The sequence below is a fragment of the Ornithorhynchus anatinus genome, chromosome 4 (genome assembly GCF_004115215.2).
Source record: "Ornithorhynchus anatinus isolate Pmale09 chromosome 4, mOrnAna1.pri.v4, whole genome shotgun sequence".
NCBI classification, from domain to species: Eukaryota; Metazoa; Chordata; class Mammalia; order Monotremata; family Ornithorhynchidae; genus Ornithorhynchus; species Ornithorhynchus anatinus.
The window spans coordinates 93,381,239-93,406,393 of record NC_041731.1 but is presented as its reverse complement, the minus strand read 5'-3'; the positions used below and the strand labels follow the sequence as shown (position 1 = coordinate 93,406,393).

The 25,155-nt window shown below is 48.2% G+C and overlaps 1 protein-coding gene across 2 annotated transcripts in view; it reads left to right on the top strand.

Moving 5' to 3' along the window:
* SLC44A3 (solute carrier family 44 member 3) overlaps positions 1-22,068 on the top strand; it is a 128,830-nt gene extending 106,762 nt beyond the window's left edge. For both annotated transcript variants that reach the window (XM_029063923.1, XM_029063920.2), the window contains 3 exons: positions 17,909-18,046; positions 20,119-20,355; positions 20,874-22,068. In XM_029063923.1, the coding sequence (XP_028919756.1) occupies positions 17,909-18,046; positions 20,119-20,355; positions 20,874-20,981 (483 nt within the window). In that variant the 3' untranslated portion in view covers positions 20,982-22,068. The remainder of the gene's footprint in view (positions 1-17,908; positions 18,047-20,118; positions 20,356-20,873) is intronic.
* Positions 22,069-25,155: the final 3,087 nt, after the last annotated feature.

The window sequence follows — 25,155 nt, the reverse complement described above, 5'->3', positions numbered from 1 at the left end:
GAGCTTGCAGATTAGAGATGAGCAGAGCACGGTCACTTTCAGTCAGCACATTAGAGAAGCAGCGTGGCTCAGTGGAAAGAGCCCGGGCTTGGGAGTCGGAGGTCATGGGTTTGAATCCCGGCTCTGCCCCTTGTCAGCTGGGTGACTGTGCGCAAGTCACTTCACCTCTCTGGGCCTCAGTTCCCTCCTCTGTGAAATGGGGATTCAGACGATGAGCCCCACCAGGGACAACCTGATTCCCCTGTGTCTACCCCAGCGCTCAGAGAAGCAGCGTGGCTCAGTGGAAAGAGCATGGGCTTTGGAGTCGGAGGGCATGAGTTCGAATCCCAGCCCTGCCACTTGTCAGCTGTGTGACTGTGGGCAAGTCACTTCACTTGTTATTCCGACTAAAACTTAACCCACCAATTTAACAAATATTTTTGTTGTGTTTTCTTTCTTTCCGCCCCCTCCGGTCCAGTTTGTGGGCTGGTGTGCAAATTCCCCTGTGCCACGGAGTGATGGTCCGTGGTTTAGCGTTCCCGTTGGCGCTCATCAGTAGGCGCTCATCACCTCCTCTGACTGTCTCCTTGTCTGTCCGTCTCCCCCGATCAGACCGTAAGCCCGTCAAACGGCAGGGACCGTCTCTATCTGTTGCCGACTTGTTCATCCCAAGCGCTTAGTACAGTGCTCTGCACATAGTAAGCGCTCAATAAATACTATTGAATGAATTCTCTGTGCCTCAGTTCCCTCATCTGTAAAATGGGGATTAAGACCGTGAGCCCCCCGTGGGACATCCTGATTCCCCCGTGTCTACCCCAGCGCTTAGAACAGTGCCCGGCACACAGTAGGCGCTTAACGAATACCAACATTATTATTATTATTTCATAGACAGTGGGGAAAGATAATGGGACCTGGGGAGGGGTGAGCACTGGGAATAGGTGATCAGAGATTGACTTGCTTAGCCCCTGGGCTTGGAAGCATAAAAGGAGCTTTCTCTCTCTTTGAGCTTGGTTGATGCTGCTTTCTGCTCTGCCCGGGAAACATCTGGCGCTAGTATATATCGATCTGTAGGTGTGTATGTGTGTGCGTGCATCCGGGGGTCCTATATACAAAAGGAGATTGATAAAGAGGAGGACACACTTCAGACTAGACGAGATGTTCTTCCCCTCGACTCTATTTATCGCCATCGTTCTCGTCCGTCCGTCTCCCCCGATCAGACCGTAAACCCGTCAGACGGCAGGGGCCGGCTCTATCTGTTGCCGACTTGTTCGTTCCAAGCGCTTAGAACAGTGCTCTGCACATAGTAAGCGCTCAATAAACACTATTGAATGAATGAATGAATGAACTAGGGAGCCTCTGCTTCTAAAAAAGACTAAAAAGCCCTGCTCCTGTTCCAGTATCTCTCCCTCTCCCTTTCCTCTTTCTCTCTCCCTTCCCCCTCCGCCCCCAACCTTCTGTAGACTGTAAGCTCATCGTGGGCAGGGAATGTGTCTATCATATTGTACTCCCCTCAGGGCTTGGAACAGTCCTCCGCCCTCAGTAAGCACTCAGAGAAGCGGCGTGGCCCAGTGGAAAGAGCCCGGGCTTGGGAGTCAGAGGTCATGGGTTCTAATCCCGGCTCCGCCGCTTGCCAGCTGGGTGACTTTGGGCAAGTCACTTCACTTCTCTGGGCCTCAGTGACCTCCTCTGTAAAATGGGGATTAAAACTGTGAGGCCCACGTGGGACATCCTCATCACCTCATATCCCCCCAGCATTTAGAACAGTGCTCTGCACATAGTAAGCGATTAACCAATACCAACATTATTATTATTATGATTGACTGGCTGACTCTCTTCCTCCCCCCTGCCCAAAGCATCTCTCTCTCCCCCCTCTAGACTATTTTGGGCAGGGATTATGTCTGTTATACTGTTAGACTGTACTCTTCCCAGCGCTTAGTACAGTGCTCTACATGCAGTAAGCGCTCAATAAATATGATTGACTCTCTCTCTCTCTGTCTTTCCCTCTTTATCCTTCCCTCTCCCCCACCCCCAGCAGCATTTCTCATCAGAAAACCACATGCCGTCAGTTCTCCCAGGAGCAGATGACGGCTCCGTGGGATCACAGACATGAGGAGGGGAGGACAGGGAAGGGCATCAGGAACCCCCCGCCATCCAGCCATTGGAAAGGCGTTGGCTTACCCTCCTGGGCCCTTTCTCTTATATGATAATAATGTTGGTATTTGTTAAGCGCTTACTATGTGCAGAGCACTGTTCTAAGCGCTGGGGGAGATACGGGGTCATCAGGTTGTCCCACGTGAGGCTCACATTTAATCCCCATTTTCCAGATGAGGTAACTGAGGGACAGTGAAGTGACTCTCCCACGGTCACACAGCTGACAGGGGGCAGAGCCGGGAGTCGAACCCATGACCTCTGACTCCGAAGCCCGGGCTCTTTCCACTGAGCCACGCTGCTTCTCTATGAATCCAAAGCCAGGAAATCTAGGAGGTCAACATTTCCGGAGGCGATTTCCTCACAAGGACGAAGCCTCCTGGCGGAGCGCAGGGGTTCCCAGAAAGCAAGTGGGTCAGGACACCCTCCGCCCCACCCCCAGGCCCAGAAATAGAAAGTACTGGAAGCCACGGAGCGTCTCCCGCTATCGATCCGAAAACCCCTGCATTCTTTCCCGGTGAGGGAAGGCCTAGAGGCCCGAGGACGCGAGCCGTCCCCTCGTCCCGGCTGATTTTCCTCCAGCCCTGTGACTGCTCAGTCCCTGAGGCTGGATTGGCAGGTCCCCGGGGAGAGGGGGCCGGTGGGGGCAGCCGTTTGGAGTCGCCGGCTTTTCGCGCTGCAGATGGACGCGTGCTTTCCCCAGCCTCGGGGTAAGGAGGCCTGAGGTTCCGGGGGTAGCTGGAGAGAGAATAAGGAACTGTCGAGGGTTGTAACGGTAAAGATGAAAAGAACCGTCATGCTCTCTGATAGACCCCTCACTTTCCAAGTTGCTTCTGGACACGCCGGCTTTAGTTTACTTAATGAATATCAGAAAGGGTCGAGCCAAGACGGTGCCAAATTAAAGCAGCATATTCACGCCGGGGTCACTGGTAAAGACTCGGGGACTTTTATGATGGAAATTCTGTTTATGCATTTGGAAGGCGCTCGCGGAATCTCTGGCTCCCAAGTCGCCTTGGACCGAAGAAATGATGTTCATGAAGAGGGAGGAGATGGGAGGGGGAGAAACCGTTGCCATTCAATTGAAATGAAAGCGACACCACCGTGCCCCTGCCTCCCCGCCTTCTGTATTCAGGGGGCGAGAAGGTTCTCTTGGTGCCAAGGCCTCCCATTAATACAGCTGATTTAATTTCTTCAGATTCTTTCATTTCTTTAAAAGCAAATTCTTTCTTTAGAAGTAAAGTAAGGGAGAATTAGCACTCGTCGTCATCATTAACAATGATTTATGTTGAGGGCTTCCTCTCTGCAGCGTGCTGTACTGAGCGCTTGGAAGAGTGGACTTGGCAGGCACGTTCCTTGCGCGTTTCCTAAATACCTACAGAGAAAGAGCCTGGCCTAGTGGGCTGGGAGTCAGGAGGACTTGGGTTCTAATCCCGGCTCCACCGCTTGTCCGCTCTGTGACCTGGGGCAAGACACTTCGCTTCTCTGGGCCTCGGTTCCCTCATCCGTAAAATGGGGATTAAGACCCCGAGCCCCATGTGGAACAGGGACCGTGTCCAACCCAGTCACTTTGTATCTACCTCAGTGCTCAGTACAGTGCCTGGCACATGGCACGCGCTTAATTAATACCACTATCAGCGTGGTTTAGAGGAAATAGCACGGGCTTGGGAGTCAGAGGTCGTGCGTTCTAATCCCAGCGCCGCCACTGGTCAGCTGTGTGATTTGGGACAAGTCACTCAGCTACTCTGTGCCTCAGTTACCTCATCTGGAAAACGGGGATGAAGACGTGAGCCCCACGTGGGACAACCTGATAACTTTGTATTTCCCCCAGCACTTAGAACAGTGCTTGGCAAATAGTAAGTGCTTAACAAATACCATTATTATTCCAGCACATAGAACAGTGCTTGACTGTGCGTACTAAGAGCTTAACAGATACCGTCATTATCATTATCGTTATGGTTATTGTTATTACTTTTGGATTCTAGTTGGTTTTCCCGGGCCTGGAAGGGTTAAAGCAGCTGTGTCAGTGTCTAGTTTCCCCCAGGGATTGGCACGTCTTCGCTTGCCTCCTTCCTATTCCTCCCTCATCCCTCCCGGTGCCCTCGCGTCCTGGCCCCTGCGGCTTATTATTTATCCTGCTGCAGTGCCACGTGGGACCGGCCCGCTTTCCCAGCACACCAAATCCCCATCAGTCCCCATCGCTACCAACCGTACTCATCGGGCCGAGCGCCGCAACTAGCGGAGCAACAGCAGATCGACAGAAACTGCACCACGCAGGTGGTGTGGGGACCACTTGGCTTTTAGAAAAAAACAAACCCAAGTTAAAAGAAAGCAAACCGTAGAATAATAATAATAATAATAATGTTGGTATTTGTTAAGCGCTTACTACGTGCCGAGCGCTGTTCTAAGCGCTGGGGTAGATACAGGGTAAGCAGGTTGTCCCACATGAGGCTCACAGTCTTCATCCCCATTTTACAGATGAGATAACTGAGGCACAGAGCGGTGACGTGACTTGCCCCCGGTCACCCAGCTGACAAGTGGCAGAGCGGGGATTCGAACCCATGACCTCTGACTCCCAAGCCCGGGCTCTTGCCACTGAACCACAACTGGCAGACCCCACCTGACTGTTAACTCTTTGTGGGCGGGGATCGTGTCAGCCAACTCTTTCGAATTATAATAATAATAATAATAATGGTATTTGTTAAGTGCTTAGTATTTGCCACATAATGTACTAAGCGCAGGGGTGGATACAAGCAAATCAGGTTGACACGATCCCAGTCCCATGTGGGACTCACAGTCTTAATCCCCATTTTTTTTTTTTTTTACAGATGAGATAACTGAGGCCCAGAGAAGTGAAGGGACTTACCCAAGGTCACACAGGCAAGCGGTGGAGCCGAGGTTAGAACCCAGGACCTTCTGACTCGCAGGCCCATGCTCTGTCCACTCTCCCAAGTGCCAACTACAGTGCTCTGCACACAGGAAGCGCTCAATAGATGTGATTGATGATTGATTCAGCGTGGCTCAGTGGAAAGATTCCGGGCTTGGGAGTCAGAGATCCTGGGTTTGAATCCCGGCTCTGCCACTCGTCAGCTGTGTGACTGTGGGCGAGTCACTTCGCTTCTCTGTGCCTCACTTCCCTCATCTGTAAAATGGGGATGAAGACTGTGAGCCTCACGTGGGACAACCTGATGACCCTGTATCTACCAGCGCTTAGAACAGTGCTCCGCACATAGTAAGCAGCGTGGCTCAGTGGAAAGAGCCCGGGCTTTGGAGTCGGAGGTCATGGGTTCGAATCCCGGCTCGGCCGCTTGTCAGCTGTGTGACTTTGGGCAAGTCACTTAACTTCTCGGTGCCTCAGTTCCCTCATCTGTAAAATGGGGATGAAGACTGTGAGCCGCACATGGGACAACCTGATTATCCTGTATCTACCCTGGCGCTTAGAACAGTGCTCGGCACATAGTAAGCGCTTAACAAATACCAACATTATTATTATTAGTAGTAAGCACTAACAAATACCAACATGATTAAGTGTTTTCTTCTGAAGAGCTGATCTCATAATTCACAGAGCGCAAACAGTACACAACAGAACCTGGCGCAGGGATCTTTTCTAAAAGAAATGGGACTATGTAGGGAAATTGAAGGAGAAGAGAGTATAAGAAGCAACACGGCCTAGTGGAAAGAGCCAAGGCCTGGGAGTCAGAGGGCCTGGGTTCTAATCCCGACTCTGCCACTTGCCTGCTGTGTGACCTTGGCCAAGTCACTTCATTTCTCTGTGCCTCAGTTCTCTCATCTGTAAAATGGGGATCTGATACCTGCCCTTCCTCCTACTCAGACTGTGAGCTCCATGTGGGACCTGATTATTATCTACCCCAGTGCTTAGGACAATACTTGACACATACTAAGCACTTAACATATACTATTATTATGATGATGTTCATTATCATTATTATTATTATCGTGCGGGAGTCAAAGCATGTAAGAAACGGGAGGGGTCCAGAAGTTTGTACCCACTGTACATTACTATCCTGAAAGTCGTAACTTTGCTCACATGCCTTAGCTCTATAGGAAATTAGGTATTTGTTGGTATTTTTTGAGGACTTATATGCCGAGCACTGTACTAAGCACTTGGGAGGGTACAGTGTAACAGAATTAGCAGAAATGTTCCCTGCCAAAAAGAGACATTCTCGAACAGATGATTGGGTAAACTAGATAGGTAACTTCTGGACTTTCTCACTAAACCAGGACTCTCCTGAGAAACTTTGCAAGCAATCTAGCAAGTATCCCTGAATAAACATTTGGGATTACATATTCCTTTTACACAATTACCCTTACATTTTGCTGTTTTATCTCTCTCTGTATCAAGTAGTCAGTGCGAGCTTTCAAAATATTTTACAAATTAAATAATCCATTTTCCAGCTGCTTGAGAAAGGGGCAGCTTTTCTTCAAAATAACTGGCAAATTAGCTAATGCTAAAAATATAGAAGAAAGGTTATTCCATTTCCTGTGCCTTGAGACATTTCTTTTTTCCCCTCGTCGTTCACTCAGACATTACTTCTCTCTCTCTCTCTCTTTCAAGGATCAGAGTGGTGAATCAGGGCAGAAACCATTTTGGCATAAGTAGCCTACTGTAGTAACTCTGTGCAAATATAGATAATTTTCTTGGTGTTTTTTTCTGGGAGTGTAGTTTGTAAAGAAAGGATAAAGGGTTCTGAGTTCCCTGGATTTCAAAGAGTCCATCAGAATGTGAGGCGGTCCATTTTAACAATTAAGTTTTTGTATCTGAAGAACAAAATCCATTTTTATTGTCTATGGGAACTGCACATTTGACAGGAAGGTCGCAATCTGCAGAGAAAAAGCCCAGAAAAAAACACAAGCGATTTCCCAGTTGAGTTTTGCTGGAGTGCGATAGAAACCACAAATGCAGTGCCGATTACAGAGCTGTGGTCCAGCTGGGACCCAGTGGGCCTCGATGAAAGAGCCAAGCCGCTTCCACGCACTGGGAAAGTGAGAACGGAATGGTGTCCGAAGCGCGATCCGAACAACGCAACCGCGCTTTTCTCAGGATTCCCGGGCGGGTGGGGTATCGGCTTCCCCCACACGCCCCGTCGAGGCAGATGGAAAGCCCATCTAAGCGCTGCTTAGAGAAGCAGCCTGGCCTAGCGGATAGTGGAAAGGAGAGGCCTGGGAGTTAGAAGGGCATGGGTTCTAATCCTGGCTCTGCCAACTGCCTGCTGTGTGACCTTGAGCCAGTCACTTCACTTCTCTGGGCCTCAGTCACCTCATCTGTAACGTGGGGATTGAGACTGTGAGCCGCACAAGGGACAGGAACTGTCTCTAACCCGATTTTCTTGCATCCACCCCCCGATCTTAGAACGGTGTCTGGCACGTAGTTGGCACTTGACAAATACCACAGTGGTTATTATTATCATCTCTTCACCTCCAAACCCTGGGATGCCAAGTGGCTAAGGAGGTTCTGTATGGATCGGAGTAGAATCTGGTGAATCCTAGGATAGCCGCAGGAAGTCAGGAAAAGTTAGGAAAAGCTCTGTAGTACGTTATGCCGGCTGAAAGGGTTTGCCAAGGGGTGAGTTTAGAACGCCTGCCTCCTGTGCGACCAAGTCACTTCACTTCTCCGTGCCTCAGTTCCCTCATCTGTAAAATGGGGATGAAGACTGTGAGCCCCACGTGGGACAACCTGCTTCCCCTGTGTCTACCCCAGCGCTTAGAACAGTGCTCGGCACATAGTAAGCGCTTAACAAATACCAACATTATTATTATTATCTGTAAAATGGGGATTAAGGCTGGGAGCCCTCTGTGGGACAGGGGCTGAGTCCAACCTGATTAATAATGTAATAATAATGTTGGTATTGTAAGCGCTTACTATGTGCCGAGCACTGTTCTAAGCGCTGGGGTAGACATAGGGGAATCAGGTTGTCCCACGTGGGGCTCACGGTCTTAATCCCCATTTTACAGATGAGGGAACTGAGGCCCAGAGAAGTTAAGTGACTTGCCCACAGTCACACAGCCGACAAGTGGCAGAGCTGGGATTCGAACTCATGAGCCCTGACTCCATTCATTCATTCAATAGTATTTATTGAGCGCTTACTATGTGCAGAGCACTGTACTAAGCGCTTGGGATGAACAAGTCGGCAACAGAGAGAGACAGTCCCTGCCGTTTGACGGGCTTACGGTCTGATCGGGGGAGACGGACAGACGAGAACGATGGCACTAAACAGCGTCGAGGGGAAGAACATCTCGTAAAAACCGATGGCAACTAAATAGAATCGAGGCGATGTACAATTCATTAACAAAATAAATAGGGTAACGAAAATATATACAGTCGAGCGGACGGGTACGGTGCTGTGGGGATGGGAATGGAGAGGTGGAGGAGCAGAGGGAAAAGGGGAAAATGAGGCTTTAGCTGCGGAGAGGTAAAGGGGGGATGGCAGAGGGAGTAGAGGGGGAAGAGGAGCTCAGTCTGGGAAGGCCTCTTGGAGGAGGTGATTTTTAAGTAAGGTTTTGAAGAGGGAAAGAGAATCAGTTTGGCGGAGGTGAGGAGGGAGGGCGTTCCGGGACCGCGGGAGGACGTGACCCGGGGGTCGACGGCGGGACGGGCGAGACCGAGGGACGGCGAGGAGGTGGGCGGCGGAGGAGCGGAGCGTGCGGGGTGGGCGGTAGAAAGAGAGAAGGGAGGAGAGGTAGGAAGGGGCGAGGTGACGGAGAGCCTCGAAGCCTAGAGTGAGGAGTTTTTGTTTGGAGCGGAGGTCGATGGGCAACCACTGGAGTTGTTTAAGAAGGGGAGTGACATGCCCAGATCGTCTCTGCGGGAAGATGAGCCGGGCAGCGGAGTGAAGAATAGACCGGAGCGGGGCGAGAGAGGAGGAAGGGAGGTCAGAGAGAAGGCCGACACGGTAGTCTAGCTGGGATATAACGAGAGCCCGTAATAGTAAGGTAGCCGTCTGGGTGGAGAGGAAAGGGCGGATCTCGGCGATATTGTAGAGGTGAAACCGGCAGGTCTCGGTAACGGATAGGATGCGTGGGGTGAACGAGAGGGACGAGTCAAGGATGACACCGAGATCGCGGGCCTGCGGGACGGGAAGGACGGTCGTGCCATCCACGGTGATGGAGAAGTCTGGGAGCGGACCGGGCTTGGGAGGGAAGATGAGGAGCTCAGTCTCGCTCATGTTGAGTTTTAGGTGGCGGGCCGACATCCAGGTGGAGACGTCCCGGAGGCGGGAGGAGATGCGAGCCCGAAGGGAGGGGGAGAGGACAGGGGCGGAGATGTAGATCTGCGTGTCATCTGCGTAGAGATGGTAGTCAAAGCCGTGAGAGCGGATGAGTTCACCGAGGGAGTGAGTGTAAATGGAGAACGGAAGAGGGCCAAGAACTGACCCTTGAGGAACTCCAACAGTTAAAGGATGGGAGGGGGAGGAGGCTCCGGCGTAGGAGACCGAGAATGATCGGCCAGAGAGGTGAGAGGAGAACCGGGAGAGGACAGAGTCCGTGAAGCCAAGGTGAGATAAGGTATGGAGGAGGAGGGGACGGTCGACAGTTTCAAAGGCAGCAGAGAGGTCAAGGAGGATCAGAATGGAGTAGGAGCCATCGGATTTGGCAAGAAGGAGGTCACGGGTGACCTTAGAGAGAGCAGTCTCGGTAGAGCGGAGGGGACGGAAGCCAGATCGGAGGGGGTCTAGGAGAGAATGGGAGTTAAGGAATTCTAGGCATCGATCGTAGACGACTCGTTCTAGGATTTTGGAAAGGAAGGGTAGTAGGGAGATAGGACGATAACCGGAGGGGGAAGTGGGGTCGAGAGCGGGTTTTTTTAGGATGGGGGAGACGTGGGCGTGTTTGAAGGCAGAGGGGAAGGAGCCCTTGGAGATGACTCCAAAGCCCGTGCTCTTTCCACTGAGCCACGCTGCTTCTCTACTCAGCTTCTATCTACTCAGGGCTTAGTACAGAATGCCTAGCACAGAGTCGGTGCTTAACAAATTCCATTAAAATTTAAAAATGGGTCTTAAAAGGCTCAGGTTCAAGTCTCAGCTTTTCTGAAGACTCCCCTTGCCATCTGGGCTGCAGTTTACCCATGTGAATCCTAACCTCACCCCTTTTTCACCGCCTACCCTCCCACCCCACCTTACCAGCTCAGGCTTTGAGATGTGCGAACAACGAAAGGAACCAGTGAAACCTTATTAACTGGGTCCACGTCCTTATTGCCGGTTGAATGAATGCTAATAACAGTGATAATTGTTAAGCCTTCGCTCTGTGCCAAGCAGTGTGGCTTAGTGGAAAATGCACGGGCTTCGGAGGCAGAGGTCGTGGGTTCTAATCCCGGCTCGGCTACTTGTCAGCTGTGTGACTTTGGGCAGGCGGCGTGGCTCAGTGGAAAGAGCACGGGCTTTGGAGTCAGAGATCATGGGTTCGAATCCCGGCTCGGCCACTTGTCAGCTGTGTGACTGTGGGCAAGTCACTTCACTTCTCTGGGCCTCAGTTACCTCATCTGTAAAATAGGGATGAAGACCGTGAGCCCCACGTGGGACAACCTGATTCCCTTGTGTCTACCCCGGCGCTTAGAACAGTGCTTGGCACATAGTAAGCGCTTAACAAATGCCAACATTATTAACTTCTCTGTGCCTCAGTTACCTCATGTGTAAAACAGGGATTGAGACTGTGAACCCCATGTGGGACAACCTGATTACCTTGTATCTACCCCAGCGCTTACAACAGTGCTTGGTGCATAGTAAATGCTTAATAAATGCCATCATCATCATCATCACTGTACTAAGCACTGGGATGGATACAAACAAATTGGGTTGGACCTGGTCCCTGTCGCGTGTGGGGCTCACAGTCTCAATCCCCATTTAACAGGTGAGGTAACTGAGGCCCAGAGAAGTGAAGTGACTTGCCCAAGGTCACACTGCGGACAGGTGGAGGAGCTGGGATTAGAACCCCTAACTTTCTGACTCCCCAGGCCCATGTTCAATTCACTACCCCTTGCTGCTTCTCACGGCGAAGACAATCTCAAGCAGGCCCAGGGTCTGCTTCCCATATCACTCTCCGCGCACCATCTCAGGGGGTGACGATTGTCTCAGGGGTGACAACCAAGGTGTGTATATGTGTGTACGCGCAGCGAGCAGCAGGAAGGTAAGTAGCGAGAGCCGTTCTTCATCGGCCCGTGCTGTTTGATTATTATGCCTTTAGTCAGTTGCAGACTTAGAGAAGCAGTGTGGCTCAGTGGAAGGAGCCCAGGCTTGGGAGTCAGAGGTCACGGGTTCGAATCCCGCCTCTGCCCCTTGTCAGCTGTGTGACTGTGGGCAAGTCACTCCACTTCTCTGGGCCTCAGTGACCTCATCTGTAAAATGGGGATTAAGACTGTGAGCCTCACGTGGGACAACCTGATTATCCTGTATCTACCCCAGAGCTTAGAACAGTGCTCTGCACGTAGTAAGCGCTTAACAAATACCAACATTATTATTACTTCTTCCACCAGTGTGAGAGTGCTCACCTACTCAAAACAAAACCTGGGATAACCAGAATTAAGCGTCCGTGCTTTGGGGTTTTCTTCCCTAAGTCCCCCCAAGCTGAAAAACGTCATTCAATCATACTTATTGAGCACTTACGGTGTGCAGAGCACTGTATTAAGCACTTAGGGTATAATATAACAATAAGCAGACATATTCCAAGTCTTTATTAATGTGGCGAGAATTAGTGTGGGTTTACCAATAGTCAATCAGTCAGTGGTATTTATTGACCGCATACTGTGTGCAGAGCATTGTACTAAGCACTTGGGAGAGTTCAGTATAACAGCAAGCATGGCATAGTGGCTAGAGCATGGGCCTGGAAGTCAGGTTATGGGTTCTAATCCTGGTTCTGCCAGTTGTCTGCTCTCTGGCCTTGGGCAAGTCACTTCACTTCTCTGGGCCTCAGTGACCTCATCTGTAAAATGGGGATTAAGACTGTGAGTCCCATGGGAGACAGGGACTGTGTCCAACCTGATTTGTTTGTACCCACCCCAGCTCTTAGTACAGTGCCTGGCACATAGTAAGTGCTTAACTGATGCAATTATTATTATAAGCAGACACATTCCAAGTCTCTTATTAATTTGGTGCAAATAAGTGTGGGTATACCAATAGTCAGTCATTGGTATTTATTGAGTGTTTACTGTGTACAGAGCACTGTACTAAGTGCTAGGGACAGTACACTATAGCAGACACATTCCCAGCCCACATATATAAGATTTTAAAATGACCAGTTCCCCCTCCTCTCTACTGAAATGGCCACCAACCTGGTTCAAACTCCGCCCTCCCGACTAGGTGGCCGAATGAATCAGCCTGAGGGCTGTTCATTCATTCAATAGTATTTATTGAGCGCTTACTATGTGCAGAGCACTGTACTAAGCGCTTGGAATGAACAAGTGGGCAACAGATAGAGACAGTACCTGTGTTTACCCTACCCCCAAACCTTCCCTTCAGTCCCAGATGGTCATCCTGAAACCTTCTTTACCACACCACTCTCCCCTCTTGGACAACCACCAGTGGCTCCCTTTTTTACCGTCATCTTCAGAGTTCTCCCTCGACTCTCTCCGTTGAACACGTCAACTCTCCTCACCCCCTGCTCCCCAGATCACGCTCTTCTTCTCGCCCAAGCAGTCCTCATTGTTCCTTTTTCATTCCTTCAATCATATTTGAGCGCTTACTGTGAGCAAAGCACTCTACCGAGCACGTGGGAGAGTACACTGTAACAACAGACACATTCCTGCTCACAACAAGCTCAGTCTGAGGGGGAGACAGACATTAATATAAATAAATAGATAAATAAATTACAGAGATATACGTGTGTGTTGTGGGGACGGGAGGGAGGATGAATGAAGGAGCTAGTAAGAATGGAACAGAAGGGAGTGGAAGAGGAGAGGAGGGCTCAGAAAAGACTTCTTGGAGATGTGCCTTCCCAGACTGAGGCCCCCCTTTCCCTTTGCTCCCCGTCCCCTCCAACCCTCTGCTCTTCCCCCTTCCCCTCCCCTCAGCTTTGTGCTCATTTGTATATATTATTTATTACCCTATGTATTTTGTTAATGAGGTGTATATCTCCTTGATTCTATTTATTCTATTGGAGAAGCAGCGTGGCTCAGTGAAAAGAGCGTGGGCTTCGGAATCAGAGGTCATGAGTTCGACTCCCGGCTCTGCCACTTGTCAGCTGTGTGACTGTGGGCTAGTCACTTAACTTCTCTGTGCCTCAGTTACCTCATCTGTAAAATGGGGATTATCTGTGAGCCTCACGTGGGACAAACTGATTACCCTGTATCTGCCCGAGCGCTTAGAACAGTGCTCTGCACAAAGGAAGCACTTAACAGATACCAACATTATTATTATTTATCTTGATGATGTTGTTTTGTTCTGTTTTGCTTTGCTGTCTGTCTCCCCCTTTTAAACTGTGAGCCCGTCACTGGGCAGGGATTGTCTCTATCTGTTGCCGAAATGTACATTTCAAGCGCTTAATACAGTGCTCTGTACCTAGTAAGCGCTCAATAAATACTATTGAATGAAGTATGGTTTTGAAGTAGGGGAGAGTAATTACCTGTTAGGGGGAGGAGAGGGAGTTCCAGGCCAGGGGTCGGCGGCGAGATAGATGAGATGGAGGTACAGTGAGAAGGTTAGCATTAGAGGAACCAAGTGTGTGGGCTGGGTTGTACTAGGAGAGTAGGAAGGTGAGATAGGAAGGGGCAAGGTGGTGGACTGCTTTAAAGCCGAGGAGTTTTTGTTTCCTGTGGAAGTGGGTGGGCAACCACTGGAGTTTCTTCAGAAGTGGGAAAACGTGGTCTGAACGTTTATGAAGGAAAATGATTCCGGCAGCAGAATGGGGTATGGGACTGGAGTGGGGATAGACCCGAGGCAGGGAGGTCGGCAAGGAGGCTGACACAGTCATCAAGGAGGGATAGGATAAGGGCTTACATTACTGTGTTGGTAGTTTGGGCGGAAAGGAAGGGGCAGATTCTGGCGATGCTGTGAAGGTAGAACTGACAGGATTTAGTGATGGCTTGAATATGTGGGTGGAACGAGAGAGGAGTCAAGGATGATGCCAAGGTTATTGGCTTGTAACTTCCCCTTTCTCGCCTCTCTACACCTGGCCTGTCCTCATGCTCTCCTCCTTACCTGGAACTCCCTCCCTTAGACAATAATTCTCATGAACTTCAAAGGCTTCTGAATTCCCACATTCGTCGAGAGGCCTTTTCCTAAGTAATTGTTTGGGTTTTTTTTTTTTTTGTGGTATTTGCTAAGCGCTTACTATGTGCCAGGCATTGTATGAAGTTCTGGGATAGATACAAGGTCATTAGGTTGGACACAGTCCATGTCCCACATGGGGCTCATTCATTCATTCATTCAATAGTATTTATTGAGCGCTTACTATGTGCAGAGCACTGTACTAAGCACTTGGGATGAACAAGTCGGCAACAGATAGAGACAGTCCCTGCCGTTTGACGGGCTTACGGTCTAATCGGGGGAGACGGACAGACGAGAACAATGGCACTAAACAGCGTCAAGGGGCTCAGAATATTAATCCAGGAGATCTCCTCCCTCCTCGCAAGTGCCACCCCCTCCACCTGCCCCTCGGACCCCATTCCCACTCACCTTATAAAAACCATCGCCCCTGCCCTCCTCCCCTCCTGAACTTCTATCTTTAACCACTCACTCTCCAATGGCTCCTTCCCCTCTGCCTTCAAACATGCCCACGTCTCCCCCATTCCAGTTATCTCCCTATCTCCCTACTACCCTTCCTTTCCAAGCTCCTAGAACGAGTCGTCTACACTCGCTGACGAGAATTCCTTAACTCCCATTCTCTCCTGGACCCCCTCCGATGTGGCTCCCGTCCCCTCCACTCTACCGAGACTGCTCTCTCTAAGGTCACCCGTGACCTCCTTCTTGCCAAATCCAATGGCTCCTACTCTATCCAAATCCTCCTTGACCTCTCAGCTGCCTTTGACACTGTCGACCGTCCCCTTCTCCTCCACATCTTATCTCACCTTGGCTTCACGGACTCCGTCCTCTCCCGGTTCTCCTCTCATCTCTCTGGCCGGTCATTCTCGGTCTCCTTCGCGGGCTCCTCCTCCCTCTCCCATCCTCTAACTGTTGGGGTTCCTCAAGGGTCAGTTCTCGGCCCTCTTCTGTTCTCCAGCTACACTCACTCCCACGGTGAACTCATCCACTCTCACGGCTTCAACTATCATCTCTATGCAGATGACACACAGATCTACATCTCCGCCCCCGTCCTCTCCCCTTCCCTTCAGGCTTGTATCTCCTCCTGCCTCCAAGACGGCTCTACCTGGATGTCTACCCACCGCCTAAAACTCAACACGGCCAAAACTGAGCTCCTCATCTTCCCTCCCAAGCCAAGTCCTCTTCCTGACTTCCCTATCACAGTGGATGGCACGACCATCCTTCCCGTCTATCAAACCCGCAACCTCGGTGTCATCTTCGACTCGGCTCTCTCGTTCACCCCACACATCCTATCCGTCACCAAGATTTGCCGGTCTCACCTTTATAATATCGCCAAGATGCGCCCTTTCTTCTCCACCCAAACGGCTATCTTACTGGTACAGGCTCTCACAGTATCCCGGCTAGATTACTGTGTCAGCCTGCTCTCTGATCTCCCTTCCTCCTGTCTCTCCCCGCCCCAGTCTATTCTTGACTCCGCGGCCCGGCTCATCTTCCTGCAGAAACACTCTGGGTATGTCACTCCCTTTCTTAAAAACCTCCAGTGGTTGACTATAAACATCCGCATGAAACAAAAGCTTCTCACTCTAGGCTTCGAGGCTCTCCGTCACCTTGCCCCTTCCTACCTCTCCTCCCTTCTCTCTTTCCACCGCCCACCCCGCACGCTCCGCTCCTCTGCCGCCCGCCTCCTCGCCGTCCCCCGTTCTCGCCTGTCCCGCCGTCGACCCCCGGGCCACGTCCTCCCGCGGTCCCGGAACGCCCTCCCTCCTCACCTCCGCCAAAGTCATTCTCTTCCCCTCTTCAAAACCCTGCTTAAAACTCACCTCCTCCAAGAGGCCTTCCCAGACTGAGCTTCCCCTTTTCCCTCTGCTCCCTCTGCTCCCCCTCTACCCCCCTTCACCTCCCCTCAGCTAAGCCCTCTTTTCCCCCCTTTACCTGTGCTCCTCCCCCTCGCCCTTCCCTTCCCCTCAGCACTGTGCTCGTTCCCTCAACTGTGTATATTTTCATTACCCTATTTATTTTGTTAATGAGATGTATATCACCTTGATTCTATTTATTGCTATTGTTTTTGTCTGTCTGTCTCCCCTGATTAGACTGTAAGCCTGTCAATGGGCAGGGACTGTCTCTATCTGTTGCCGATTTGTACATTCCAAGCACTTAGTACAGTGCTCTGCACATAGAAAGCACTCAATAAATACTATTGAAGGAATGAATTAATTTTACAGGTGAGGGAATTGAGGCTCAGAGAAGTCAAGTGACTGGCCCAAGTTCACACAGCAGACAAGTGACTCCCAAGCCCCTGCTCTATGCTGCTTCAGGGAACATGTCTACCAACTCTTGTATCGTACTGTCCCAAATGGGCCTGGGAGTCAGAAGGTTTAATAATACCATCATTATTTTCATTATGACTTAGAACAGTGCTCTACACACAGTAAGTGCTCAATAATTACCATTCATTGATTGAATAGCCCAACAGCCACCTCAGCAATGTCAGTGTCAATTTACATGCTCTGCTTTTTATGCATTTCTCCCTCCCTCTTAGGCTGTGAGCCCCATGTGGGACAAGGGATTCTGTCCAACCTGATTGACTTGTACCTATCCCATCGCTTAGATACCAGTGCTTGACACAGGGTAAGTGCTTAGCAAATACTATAATCGTCATCATCGTGCTTTTACTCATTCAATTATCCATCTTTCCCTGATTCTTTTATAACCAGCGGTATCTATTTTTCCTCCTAGTGAGATCATTTTGTCTGCGCGTCTCTTCCGTTAGGTCTAAACAGCTTGATAATAATAATAATGTTGGTATTTGTTAAGCGCTTACTATGTGCAGAGCACTGTTCTAGGCGCTGGGGTAGATACAGGGTCATCGGGTTGTCCCACGTGAGGCTCACAATCTTAATCCCTATTTTACAGATGAGGTAACTGAGGCACAGAGAAGTGAAGTGACTTGCCCACAGTCACACAGCTAAGTGGTAGGGCCGGGATTCAAACCCATGACCTCGGACTCCCAAGCCCGTGCTCTTTCCACTGAGCTACATTGCTTCTCTAACCAATCAACCAATCAATCAATCGCATCTATTGAGCCCTTACTATAGACAGAGCACTGTACTAAGTACTGAGAGAGTCCAGAATAACAGACTGTGATAATGTCTTCATGTCCATTCTACTCTTCCAAGCAGTTTGTACTAAACACCCATTAGATGGCCCTAATCATAGTAATAATGATAATGATGGTATTTGTTCAGCATTTACTATGTGCCGAGCACTTTTCTAAGCGCTGGGCTAGACCGATTTGTACATTCCAAGCGCTTAGTACAGTGCTCTGCAAATAGTAAGCGCTCAATAAATACTATTGAATGAATGAATGAATAAAAGGTAATCAGTTGAGTAGTTGGTGGATTGTACACTGATAATCCATTTGGAAATTTTCATTTTGGTGGCAAAACAGTAGCTGTTCAGAGCCAGGTTGGTGCTATACTTTCGCCCGTGTTACTACAGAAACCTAATTCACTCACTGTAAAGTGTCCGCAACCTAGTCGGCCGATTGCTAACTTTCTCCTCTCCCTTTTTTTCAGGCTGCCTTCACCGCAACCGCAATTAATGGGACAGATTTCTGCACCTCAGCCAAGGATGCATTTTATATCTCATCTAAGCATTCAGGACACATTTCATCCATCAGCTGCTTTGGAGACTTCATAATTTTTCTAGGAAAGGTGAGGTGCCTGCGTTAGAAAATCATGGAATCTGGTTTACAAAATGGGTGAACCCGTTTAACGCAAGAGGAAAGTAGTCATTGGCTTCTGTGTTGGGGGGGGCGGGTACTAGATGATTGCATGAATTAAAAATGAATGTATTGGTGGGGGAATTAATTTTTTTTTTACAAACTCACGCCCACACAGGTAATTATACTCGCATGTTCGACACCCACATATACATGCAGCCGACGCTAGCGGTAGGAGGGTATGCCCGGCGGAAAGCAGGGGAACGCGTACATGCTGAAACTACAGGTTGCGGGGGTGGAGCTGGGACTTAGGGGACAGGTTGGGGGCAGAGAAAAAGGGGTGCGGGGATTGTGGGGAGAGGGCTTAGGCCAGGCTCTGGGCAGGGAGCTTCAGACTAAGGGAGAAAGGCTGGAGAGATCTGGATCCCGGCAGCTCCGCCACATGTCTGCTGTGTGACCTCGGGCAAGTCACTGACTTCTCTGGGCCTCAGTTACCTCAGCTGCATAACGGGGATGGAGACTGTGAGCCCCATGTGGGACAGGGATGTGTCCAACTTGATTACCTTGTACCTACCCCAGTGCTTAGAACAGTGCCTGGCACATAATAAGTGTTTAGACTGTGAGCCCATTATTCTATCTGTTGCCGAATTGTACACTCCAAGCGCTTAGTACAGTGCCCTGCACATAGTAAGCACTCAATAAATACTATTGAATAAGTGCTTAACAAATACCATAATTAATTAATTACCTGAGGATGCGGGGCCTTGAGGGAGAAGCTGGTCCTTTGATTCTATTTTACTTTTTATGTGCCACTTTCCTGGGTGAATTCATTCATTCAGTAGTATTTATTGAGCTCTTACTGTGTGCAGAGCACTGTACTAAGCGCTTGGAAAGTACAATTCGGCAACAGATAGAGACAATCCCTACCCGACAACGGGCTCACAGTCTAGAATGCCATCCCCACGCATTTTGGATGCCATTTTGCTGGGGGGTTTTGAATTTTTATGGGAACGGGGACTGGACCTGCCGGGGTGAGTATCAGACATGTGTCTCATCCACCTGGTACAACTCCCACCCCGTCCCCTGTCAATTCAGGGTTTCCATAGACTGTAAACTCCTGCAGGGCAGGGACTCTTCTTCTACTGGGATTCTTTCCTCCCAAGCCTAGGGCATGTGCTCATTGCAAAGGATTGGGCTTTATGTACATACATATCTGTAATTTAGGTACATATCTGTAATTATGACTGTAATTCATTTATTTGTATTAATGTCTGTCTCCCGCTGACTAATAATAATAATAATAATAATAATAATGGTGTTTAAGTTCTTACTGTGTGCCAGGCACTGTACTAACCACTGGGGAGGATACAAGCAAATCGGGTTGGACACAGTCCCTGTCCCACGTGGGACTCATAGTCTCAATCCCCATTTTACAGATGAGGTCACTGAGGCCCAGTGAAGTGATTTGCCCAGGGTCACACAGCAGACAAGTGGCGGAACGTGGATTGGAACCCAGGCCCATGGTCTATCTACTATGCCATGCTGCTTCTCCAGAGTGTAAACTGGATACTCTTTGTGGGCAGGAAATGTGTCTGTTTACTGTTCCCAAGTGCTTAGTACAGTGCTCTGCACACGGCAAGCACTCAATCAATACGATTGAATGAATGAATCTGTAAAATGGGCATTAAGAGTGTGAGTCCCGTGTGAGTCAAGGACAGCATTCAACCTGATTAGCCTGATTTCCCCCAGCGCTTAGTTACAGTCATGGGTGCGAATCCCAGCTCTGCCACTTGTCAGCTGTGTGACTGTGGACATGTCACTTCACTTCTCTGCACCTCAGATCCCTCATCTGTAAAATGGAGATTAAGACTGTGAGCCTCACGTGGGACAACCTGATGACCCTGTTTCTACCCCAGCGCTTAGAACAGTGCTCTGCACATAGTAAGCGCTTAACAAATGCCAACGTTATTATTATTATTATTATTATTAATATTACAGTGCCTGGCAAATAGTAAGCACTTAACGAATACCAGAAAAAAATGAATGATTTCTCTTTTGGGGCAGGTGTTTGTGATGTACTTCACAGTATTTGGCGGTCTAATGGCGTTTAACTACAACCGTGAATTGCAAGTGTGGGCGGCTCCACTGTTATTGATGGCATTTTTTGCCTACCTAGTAGCTCACAGTTTCTTATCCGTGTTTGAAACGGTGCTGGATGCTCTTTTCCTCTGTTTCGCTATTGATGTGGAAACAAATGATGGATCTCCAGGAAAACCTTATTTCACAGATCAAGAGTTCATGGTAAATAACTGTTCTCTTTAAAATCAAACTTTCTCTCTAAGAAACTTTTTCACGTTAAACTCTCCTTCTAAATCCTAGTTGTCACCAGAAGGGAAGCGTCGTGGTCTGGTGGATAAAATATGCGTCAGAGACCCAGGGGATCTGGGTTCTAATCCCAGTTCCACCACTTGCCTGCTGTGTGACCTGGGGCGAGTAACTTAACTTCTCTGTGCCTCAGTTTCCTTAACTGCAAAATGGAGAAACAATACCTCTTGTTCCTCCTATTAGACTTGCAGTCCCATTTGGGATAGGAACTGTATCTAGCCTGATTAACTTGTATCTACCCAGCACTTAGAACAGTGCTATAAACATAGTAAGCACTTAACAAATACCTTACAAGAAACAAGGGGTTCTTTTGGAAAACTCCTGGAAAACAGCCAGGAAAAATATATGCTAGCCAAACAATTGGCCACGAAAGTGTGATTAGCCACCATTTATAATGCTTTTCTGAATAAAACATCCCTTTTTCTTTTTGGTAGAATTTTGTCTATAGGAGCAGTAAATCAATTGATGATGAAAAGAAACAGAGAAACAAAGATACACTGAATAATGAAGATGGTACAGAACTCCAGCCTATCGTGAGATAGCATGTCAGATGTTTGTTCCTCGTGGTGTGTAAGAATTTTGGCAATTTTGATGCTCTTTATAGAATTCTTTACAGTCAGAATCCTTAATGTGGTCTTTTTTGCCTTTTACACTTTGATTTATGATATGGTCACAGTGTGGATTTTTATTGTGGTGTTATCTAAAAAGGAATCTGCCATCCCACCAAGTGAGGCACTAATCGATGCTATGTTCTTCACAGCTTTTTTAAGATTTTTTTCTGTTAGATTAAATGAGGGCCTATTAATGTGAGGAAAGTTTAAGGGGCCGTTTTTGGTTTTTTTTAAACTGAAAGATGATTTACCGGTACCCATTTATTGGAAAACCATTTTTGTGATAGTCACCTTCCTATCACTCAGGGTAATGATGCATGTTGCATCCAGATATAAGAAAGGAGCCCTCATTTTCGGCAGGGTTTTAGCCTTCTTTAGCCCTGAGCTCTCTTCCGCAGAACCTCGTTGATAGATTTTTAATTTTTGCCATCCTTCCCTACTCCTGTTCACCCTCTGTTGGGAATGCTAAGAGTGGTGAAATAGTTATAGACAGAGAAGGAAGAGAGACAAGCAAATAAAGCACCTGGATATTTGAGCTGAGGGGATAGACTTCAACTTAGTGTGACATTTTCAAATTGTAAGTGCACCAGCTTTGGGGGCTCCAAGACCTCTTTTGTCTTCTAATTAACTTGCCCGATCTTTTGAATATTCTAGCAAACATGATTTCATATTTTCTCTGATATCCTCTCTGATAGATTATCTGTAGGTAAATTGATTATAAATGCGTAACCGTCTGAGTCAGGAAAATCATTTCTCTCTGTGGAAAATTCAAGTCTTCTCTTTTAAATAAACAAGAGTTTAGAAGAAGCTCTAAGGTTTTTTTTAGGAGAATTGTTGTAGGGTAGATTTAACGCAGGGCCTCCTCACCAAGAATGCTAGAAATCTGCAGAAGTTTCTTAGAACCGCCAATTGCAAGAGCTCGCTGTGGGCAGGGATTGTGTCTGTTTGTTGTTATATTGTACTCTCCCAAGCAAAGAGTGCACATAGTAAGCGCTCAATAAATCTGATTGAAAAAGGGGCCTCCTCGAATGCTAATTCTTGGTTGGCAGAGATTGGGGTAAGAGAACGAAACTGGACCCAAACTACTACTTCCATCATGAAGTGCCTACTGCAGGTAGAGTTCAGTACCAAGTACTTTTAAGAGTACGATAGAGAGAAGACATGGTTACTCTTCGCAAGGTCTTACAATCGAATGGGTCAGAGAGGCAGACAGACTTCAGTTCATTTTCAGATGGTGGGAGGAAGACACACCAGCCCGTCAGATTGAAAACTCGTTGTGGGAAAGGAATGTGTCTACCAACTCTCTTATGTTGTACTCTCCCAAGTGCTTAGTACAGTGCTCTGAAATCAATAAGTGCTCAGTAAATATAATTGGTTGAGGAAATTGGTGTATCCATGAAATGGACAGTTAAATATAAAACAGTGCTTGGCACATAGTAAGTGCGTGATAAATACCGTCATTATTATTATTAATATATACAAGCATACCCCCATGCTCCAGCCGGGTCATGTTCCTTTAAAATGTGGCTGTATTTTGGGACGTAGATTTCTCTTCTAGAACGAGCCCTGACTTCAGAGGCAAGCCCTACAGTTAAGTAAAAATTATCATTCATTCATTCATTCGTATTTATTGAGTGCTTACTGTGTGCAAAGCACTGTACTAAGCACTTGGGCGAGTCCAATACAACATACAGACATATTCCCTGTCCACAGTGAGTTCGCAGACTAGAGGGGTAGACAGACATTAATATATACAATTAAATATATAAATAAATTACAGATATATAGTCTGAGCTCACTGGCTAGACTGTGAGCTCGTTGTAGGCAGGAATGTGTCTGTTGTTATAGCGTAGTCGCCCAAGTGCTTAGTACAGTGCTTTGCAAACAGTAAGTGCTCAATAAATATGATTGAATGAATGAATGAATGAATATACATATGTGCTGTGGGGCTAAATCCCTCCCTGTGCCTTCCCTCCTGAGTTCTTAATGACTTTTCTGTCACCACTCACACCTCGAACTTGATCCCCTCTGGCCATATCCCCAGCACTTCCTACAATTTCACACTCCAGTGTTTTGGGGTTTTTGTTTTTTTACTGTTTTAACTTCCAGAATGGTTGTCCTTCCCATCTTATAACCCTATCTCCCTGCCCCCATCTGCTGATATTAAACGCCATTCAGTCCACATCGCCTCACTTCTCGAGAACCTCCGGTGGTTGCCCATCCATCTCATCAAACAGAAACTCCTCACCATCAGTTTTAAAGCACTCAATCGGCTTGATACCTCCTACCTCATCTCACTAATTTCCTATTGCAGCCCAGCCCTCTCACTTCATTCCTCTACCACTGCTTTAACACTAATATCCCATTACAACCCAGCCCACTCACTTCACTCCTCTACCACCAACCTACACACTGTACCTTGATCTCATCCATCTCACGGCCAACCCCTTGCCCATGTCCTCCCTCTGGCCTGGAACTCCCTCCCCGTTTTTATTAAACAGATGACCATTCTTCCCTCCTTCAAAGCCTTATTAAAATCAATCACATCTCCTCCGAGAGGCCTTCCCCGACTAAGCCCTCATTTCCCCTACTCCCTCTGCGGCATCCAATTGTATTTATTGAGCGCTTACTGTGTGCAAAGCACTGTATTAAGCGCTTGAGGTGCACCCATGCACTTGGAGGTTTACTCTTTAAGCCCTTGATATTCACTCAACCTTCAGCCCCAAACACAGCACAGTCCATATCTGTAATTTAAAGTCTGTCTCCCTCTCTGGACTGTAAGCTCCTGGTGGGCAGAGAATAATAATAATAACAATAATAATGTTGGTATTTGTTAAGCGCTTACTATGTGCCGAGTACTATTCTAAGCGCTGGGGAAGACATAGGGAATCAGGTTGTCCCACGTGGGGCTCACGGTCTTAATCCCCATTTTACAGATGAGGGAACTGAGGCACAGAGAAGTTAAGTGACTTGCCCACAGTCACACAGCCGACAAGTGGCAGAGCTGGGATTCGAACTCATGAGCCCTGACTCCAAAGCCCATGCTCTTTCCACTGAGCCACGCTGCTTCTCCAATTTGTATTGTAATCTCCTAAGCGCTCTGCACACAGTGTTCAGTAAATATCTTGTTTGAGCGATCGACTCATTATATCACTGAATGTGTGTGTGACTGTGGGCAAGTCTCTGCACATAGTAAGCGCTCAAGAAATACTATTGAATGAATAAATACTATTGAATGAAAGTCACTTAACTTCTCTGTGCCTCAGTTACCTCATCTGTAAAATGGGGATGAAGATTGTGAGCCTCACGTGGGACAACCTGATTACCTGTATCTACCCCAGCGCTTAGAACAGTGCTCTGCACATAGTAAGCGCTTAACAAACACCGACATTATTATATACCAAGCACTGTGTTCAGTCTTGGGGTAGAGTAAAGGTCATCAGATTGGACTGTCCCTTTAGATACACAGGGCTCCCACTCTAAGAAGGAGGGAGAAGAGGGAATCCCCATTTTACGGATGAGGAAACTCGAGACACAGACCAATCGAGCCCTTCCAAAGGTCATACGGCAGTTTAAGACGTGGAGCCGAACTTAGAACCTAGGTTTCCTGACTCTCAGTCCTGTGCTTTTTCCACCAGGCTCTGAGGAACAGCAACAGGGCTGTGTTGTACTCTCCCAAGCTCTTAGTAGAGTGCGTTGCACACAGTAAGCGCTCAATAAATACGATTGAATGAATGGATGTATGAATGGGTGGTCCCTGTGTCTATTGCTGGTTGGAGGGGTACAGGCAGAAAGAGAAGGGTACTGCTGTACTACATGGCTTGTGCTAGCGTATTCCATTTTGATTTTTTAATACTGGAGTGTTGGGGAGGAGCTTCCATACAATGGGGTTGGTCAGTAAGAGGTGTAGCATCTCTCAATCACTCATTCAGTTGTATTTATTGAGTGCTTACTGTGTCAGAGCACTGTACTAAGCGCTTGGATAGTACAGTTCGGCAGCAGAGTCAATCGCTACCCAACAAGAGCCTCACAGTCTAGAAGTGGGGTGACAGACGACAAAACAAGTAGACAGGCATCAATAGCATCAAAATAGACAAATAGAATT